We start from the raw sequence: 6996 nt of genomic DNA, 5'->3' as shown, positions 1-6996 counted from the left end.
CACGTTGGTGTTCAACACAAAGTACAATAATTTGTTAAAAAAGTACTCGGAATGAGTAACAAAGAGGTTAGGAGACAATCAAAGTTGGCTGGTGTGAGTGGTAAGGACTCTTATCTCTTAAACAAGTGGTCAGAGGTTCGATTCCTGACTCTTGCGAATGAAAAAATCAAACTTGGGAGAGGTCAGCCCATTAAATTGCCTTCAGTACCCCGAAGGAGATTGCCTGTCGGTAGGAAAAAAGAAAAAAAAAAAAAAAAAAAAAAAAAGAGACAAAGTAGTGGAACATTTGTGAAACATTTGTTTGCTAAAAGCGAGGAGAACCCAACCCGAAATCGACATCTGCAAATCCAGAAGATTTACACCAAGCCACAAGAAAGTAAAAATCAGCCTTATATTTCACAAGTGTTTTGATTAGCACATCACATCCTTGGAGGTGGCTCTGGCCTTAAGATCTGCCACCGAAGTCCTCTTAAACACAAAACTTTTGAGCACAATGTCCACACCAGACGATGATGATGTTTCAGCCACATCCTCCAAAGATTTATTTGTAGCGTGGCTTCTCTGTTTAAAGGACGCCATTCTGGGCCGTATCAGTGCGTCTTTTTCAGGTGGGTACTGCGGAAATGCGGTTAATCCAGCAACAAAATCAGGTAGTTGTTGGGGGTTTCGGTTAGATGCAAGTGCCGCCCAGTGACGGAGAAATGTAGCCGCGGAGACCCCGTCTAAGGGTTTGTGGCTGTGATACCAACCAACAACAAATCCGCCACACCTAAATACATTGATCTGAATCGCTACTTGAATACCAGACCCAATAATGGCAAATTCGGTAGGCGGGTACAACTTGCTTAACAATTCAAGTTTTCTTGTTGACCCATTAAAATTAAGCATAGTAGTAGGAGGACAATTAACATGGGTAACAATAAAGGGTACCCCTTGGTCGTTGCAGTCAATGGTATCCCATGTTGTATATCGACCAGCCAATGGGTAGAAGGAGTCGAGTGTACGTGAGAGACTAGTTTTAAGATGGGTGATGTCCAGTGTTTGACGGGTTGTTTTGTGCAGAGGGTAGAACAGCAGAGTTGCGGTGGGTAAAGGGGCTGTAGTTTGCAGGGGAGGCTATGACCAAGTGCGGGCTGAGCGCGCGAACTGGGCCTCCAAATTTTTGGGCCTCGTGTTCGTATAAAGTATGAAAACATTAGTTATATATATACATAATAATCTCCATGTATCTTTCACCTTACCTAAAAAGTGCACCTTACCTAAAAAGTGTGAGCGCCTAACTACTGTTCACTAATGAACAGTACGCGCAAAATGAACAGTAGCATTTCATTTGGGCGGGTTTGGTCCTGATATTAGCGGGTAGTTGTGTTGGGCTTTGGTCTGTTGCTTCTCATCTCAATCTACTCTTTCTCTACGGCCTTTTAACTCCTCAGCCCAACTCCTTCACTTCGTCTCTTTCATCCACGTCTCCTTCCTACCACTCCTTCTCCCTCTTTTCCTCTCCATCACTCATTTCGCCTTTTTACCATTTCTTATCTCCGCCTAACAAACCATAATCAAGTTCCTTCTTTTCTCATCTCATAAAACCCTAATTTCTCAAATTGATCTTTACAAATTCAAAAATTTCGGATCTCCAGGTAGATTTTCTAATCTAGGGTTTTGGTTTACTGTTATCCATATCTATAATTTCTATTTCGAGTAGCTTTTGTTCACCAACTTCATCTGACATTGGTGTTTTAAGAAGGGCTGTAGTGGTACAGTCGAGTTCAATCTTATTATTGAGGTTACTATTTTAATTTGCTGTTGCGCTCGCATTTTGAGAGCTGCTTGTTTACGCATGTAGTTTTTCTGTTTCACGTTTTTATTTATCTTTCGGTGACCGATGGCCTTTGGAGGTTTCATCTTAATGATTTTATATGTTTGATTAGTTCATTTTGTGTTCTAATTGACGATATCTTCAGGAAAGATCAAATCATCATCATCAAAAAGAACCTTACCAAGGTTTAATTTTGCTTTTAATCTGTAGATTGTTTTGTCAAGTTTGGTTTTTTAATAGGATTTATGATGGTTTGTTGGATTCTTGTTGTTTAGATCTGTTAATTGTGGTTTTAGTTGGCCATACTGATTTTTCTGGGTTTTAATTGGGTGTATGCAGCTATCGTTATGCTGCTGATGCCCAACCTCAGAGGTAATTACTTACTGTTTTTGTCTTTTTGCTCAATTAGTGGTAGTTAGTGTTAAATTAAGACTAGAATTGTAGGAACCCATGTATTTTTCATTTCGAAAACCGTAAATGATATCTTTGCAGGTTATTGAAAGTTCGTGCTCACAAGAAGTCGTGTAGAGCAGCTCGTTTTATTAGCCAAGGACGCGGTAATTAGCAACATCCTTTATTTAAACACTTGATACCATTGCTGATGCTATCGTTTAATGGTTTGCTTAATTAACGGTTTTATTTGAGTATTTGTGTTGTTCAACCGTAGCTGAATTAATTTATGTGTTTATGTTATAACATGAAAATCGACTGCCTTTTTTTTTCACAATGTCTTTTTTTTTGTGGTATCAGCAATTGTGACAGGATCTCCCGATTGCTTAATTCTTGCTACTGATGTTGAAACCAGAGCAAAAGTTGTTCATCTTGAGAATGCTCACTCGTGAGTTCTATTTTTTTCACAATATTTTTGCTATTCCTTTAATGGGTGGTCTACTACTAATTTCATAATAATCAAACATGTTGCAGAGCTCCTGTTAACCAAATAATCAACTTGACAGAAGCTACCATTGCCTCGGGTGATGATGCAGGATGTGTAAAGGTACGATTGTACTTTTGTAGTTTTGTATGCAATCTCTTTTATCGTTTAATAAGTGGCAGCTCATTTTGTTTGCTTATCTACTTTGTTAAAAAGTTGTGCTGGTCTTTCTTTAAGGGACTATAGACTAGGTTACTCGCCACTTTCATCTCTTTGATAGAAATATTGTATGTTTTGGCCAAATCTCCTTCGTGAGTCACTCAATACTTTGACCTATGTCCTGTATTTGCCTTGCTTTAAACCTTGCATCGGCTATGTCCTGAGAACATTGATCTGGGAAACTCTTAATTGTTAAAGGTAAATGAATGTTGGAAGCCCCTCTGTTAGTCATTCATAAATCTTCTTTACTTGAAGTTATGACTTCTGAGTAAGAATAATAACTGGTTCAGCAAAAGGCTTGGCCGTACCTCCTCTCCTGGGCCTCTAAGAGTTGTAAGTTGTTACACAAAAGGATATGTTCTCTTGGGCTTGAAATTAGGATCAAGAGTGATTTTGTGGTGAAAAAAGTTTAAATTTTATGTGATACAGTGTGAATTGCGATACATGGGATTTTCCGATTATACATGTATCTTGCTTGAGGAAAGGCCTTATAACGTACCTGGGGGTGGTGGTGTTGATGGTTGCATAACTTGTGTTGTAATTAGAGCTTTTAATTTGTATAAGAACTTCACTTTTTTTTTACTAGATGTAAAAAGAGGGCAATTCTTCTGAGATGAACCAAAAAGGGAATATTTGATTCTGTCGACATCTTAATCTAATTTTTTTCCCTTCAGGTTTATTTTTTGTGGCGACTTCATTTAATTATTTCTAATCGCGCTTTCATTTAATTTTTTTTTGGGGTTTGTCTTTGATAACACGTAAATTAATGTGGAATTTGTTTTCAAAATTTATTGAAAAAGTTGTGATGTAATTCGATTTCAAAGAATTATGCTTTAATCTGATAGTCGAAAGAAAGCTGCATGTCACCAGATAAAATAATTGCCTGTCTGTCATACAGGAAGCAAGTTCATGGCTTTATGAAATATTTCTCCAACAGTTTCCTTTGGGGTTTCTTCCAGTGGTTCTATACTGGTGGAACCCAATGTGGCTTTTCTCAGTTTCCGACATTCGGCTTGAAAGCATGGCAAAGATCGTCAGTGCCTATTTCAATTTTAAAGTTTTCACGTGGTTTGAAACTCAGTAATCTATCTATTTATCGTAATTGGGCACTCTGGGGTACTGAATTTTGCAGGTTTTGCTTTGATTTCAGCATAACTTACGTGGGAGCAGGAATGATATGTCCGCACATAGTTAATTTGTCGTTGCTTCTAGGTGCTGTTCTTTCTTGGGGGGTGATGTGGCCACTAATCGGGAACTAAAAGAAAAATGGTTCCCTTCATCGTTACCTGAAAGCAGTATGAAGAGCCTGAATGGTTACAAGGTGTGTTGCTGTGTTGGCACTTCTTTGTTCCTAAATGAGTACCTTTTTTTGGTTATAAGGAAAGACACAAGGACAGTTTAATGATGGTCATAGTAACATATAGTCGGTAGTTGATGAAATTTCGAATTGTGTTCTGATCTTATGAACTATTACAGGTTTTCATTTCTATTGCACTTCTTCTAGGCAACGGGCTCTACAATTTTGACAAGATACTCCTCTTTACCGCTAAAAGCATGATCAATCGATTGAAGGACAAAGGCCGTGACACATGTAAGTTCGATATCTATACCTCCCAATCAAACACACAAAATTTAACAGTTCTCTTATACTTTAGAATACAGGACCTATAACTTACTTTGTTATCTACCAGATCCGGAGACCCACCAAGACGCGCCCTCGGCTTGTCTTTCAGGGTATTTTTAAAAACTGAAATCTTCGGTGTTTATCTCATTTGTGGTTGACTATAACTGGAAGGATGAGATTGTGATTTTTGGGTTTGGGATTGATATCAGGAGAGGCAAGCTCTTGACGAAGATCAAGTGGGAGATGATGGCGAAATACTTGATGAGCTGACTACCAGCAGAGGGGAGTTCAAGCACCGAACTGTGAGCTTTAAAAACGCTCAGGTGAATTTAACTGATTTACTCTTTAAGTTTTAGCTGATAAATTGGAGTGATGGTTTTCATAACTCGCGTATACAACTGACATCGTCAAAAATGCCTTTGTAAGTTTCTTTAGAGTTCACGCTCAATGAAATAAAATAAAAGTCGCCTTAAAATCGTCATTTTTGGGTGTTCTCATTAATCTATTGCACTTTATGGGTGTTCTATCAATTGGATTATCAAGCATGATAATCCCGTTTTTCTATCAATTGAACACTAGCAGGTGTTCTATTATCAAGCATGATAAATAGGATTCCAGCCAGCATTCCGACACCCATTCCCGTGTCCAATTTTGGACTAAGTCCCCATGTCTGAAATTTCTAACCTTGGAGTACCCTACACTCTGATCCGTACCAATGTCCGACACCCGTACCCGAGTCTGAGCAACATAGTGCGTGAGAAGTGCTGCTACACATGCTTGAGCTTGAAGGCCCCTTTCCAGTTTAGCCTTAAGATAGACTCCCTCCATCGCATTTATATATTCAGAATATTCCCCATTTGACTAGAGATCGTTTTTAAGATTTGTGATGAAATATCATTATACCGTTTGACTTTATGAATCTACATCTACACTTATCAGTTATCACATAAAAGGGGCCAATTGTTTTGGGTTGGAGTAGAAAAGAAATGAGGACAATATAAATGGATGCTTTATTGCTCTTCTCTGTTTACTGAATTTACAGGCATTCCACACGGAATAGCTGCGGTGATGCAAATATGTGGAGATATGACTCATTGCTAAGTATTACACATATTTCTCATTCTGGGATACCTCACAGGCTGCAGTCTCTTCTTGAGGATTCTTCATCTATTAAGGTTTTCATAGCTCAAGCATCACTATATTTTTGCTGAGTTATTAAATCATTTGTTCTGTGAACCTTCTATTTAATACTTACACTTGAATACTTTGATTGATATGCTAACATATTCTGGTAGGAGTTAGTATTTGACAATGATGCTGTTAAACTATTCCATGTTTATAACGTGTCAATTAAAGCGGTACAAGACCTATCCGCCATGGCTAATCAGAAGCTCGGTGTAGCACCCAAGCAGTGGTCTCTTTCTTCATTGGTTGAAACGCTCACTTGCAAACAAGTACTTGATTAGTACCTTCTGCTTTGACATATTATTGGTTATTATCTTCCCTGATGATGTCTGGCTGTTTTTTTCTTTAAATTTTCATAATAGTTTAGATTTTTATTTCATGTTGAAGCTAAATTTTCAATATTCTTTGGCTTTGGAATATGATACAAAATGACTTACTAAAATGACCGTGCTTCTTCTATTACTCCGTATAAAGTAATGTTCGGAGTTTCGGACAATGCAATCTCGATGAGAGTTTTCTCATGGTAATCTAGAAATAACATATTTGGGTCTATAAACAAAAATAAAGTTGTACTCCCATGTGTGTCGTCCATTTGTTCACCTTTTTTTATTCTTGGCGAGGGATTTTTTAGTTAAAGGTAAATAAGTGATTGAGACAAAGGGAGCAAATCTTGTAGAGTGCCATTGACTTAAGAAGCTGAGGCAGTATAGTAATGCCATTGTAAACTTAACTGTGTTGTAAACATGCTCAATTATCTTATGGTCATTTCACAACAATGTATTTGTGTTTTCAACTCTGGCAAAAATGGCATGAATCAAATGATGGCCTCCCTGCCTAAGGCAGTAATTGTTGAGGCAGTGGAGCGATGTTGTTAGTAATAATGTGACTATTTTGTAGGCATGCCAAAGTTTCTTCATTCTGTGTTAGCAAAACAACAATCCATATAAGTCCCACTTCCACATGATTTAGACTTCTATAACTTGATATCTAGGACTTTATATAAATAAAAGAGTATGCTGAGTTATCGATTTTAATTATATGCGAGAATATTTCTTCACTTTTTTTTATAAATGTTGATACTAATGTGTGCGAGAAGATTGCTTCACTGTTGACTCGTTATAAATGTCGTCACTGACAATTACAGGAAATTAATACTTCCTCCATTTTCATATGATATACCCATTTTATTAAAATACTCCACTCATATATTCAACAAATGGGTACATCATATAAAAACGGAGGAAGTATCACATATGGAGTACAAATTGAATCTTTGTA

At 37.5% G+C, this 6996-nt stretch overlaps 1 protein-coding gene across 1 annotated transcript; it reads left to right on the top strand.

The window, feature by feature from the left end:
• Positions 1–493: 493 nt before the first annotated feature.
• On the top strand, positions 494–6015 carry LOC141607880 (uncharacterized). The gene is made up of 12 exons (XM_074427229.1): positions 494–650; positions 728–826; positions 1962–2001; positions 2156–2188; positions 2309–2373; positions 2567–2654; positions 2741–2813; positions 3808–4230; positions 4386–4500; positions 4601–4643; positions 4743–4856; positions 5576–6015. The coding sequence occupies exons 1-8, from the start codon at positions 494–496 to the stop codon at positions 3991–3993; spliced, it is 741 nt and encodes a 246-aa protein (XP_074283330.1). The 3' UTR covers positions 3994–4230; positions 4386–4500; positions 4601–4643; positions 4743–4856; positions 5576–6015.
• Positions 6016–6996: the final 981 nt, after the last annotated feature.

The sequence above is a fragment of the Silene latifolia genome, chromosome 10 (genome assembly GCF_048544455.1).
Source record: "Silene latifolia isolate original U9 population chromosome 10, ASM4854445v1, whole genome shotgun sequence".
NCBI lineage: Eukaryota > Viridiplantae > Streptophyta > Magnoliopsida > Caryophyllales > Caryophyllaceae > Silene > Silene latifolia.
The sequence above is the reverse complement of the archived record's forward strand: the minus strand, read 5'-3'. Positions and strand labels throughout refer to the sequence as shown.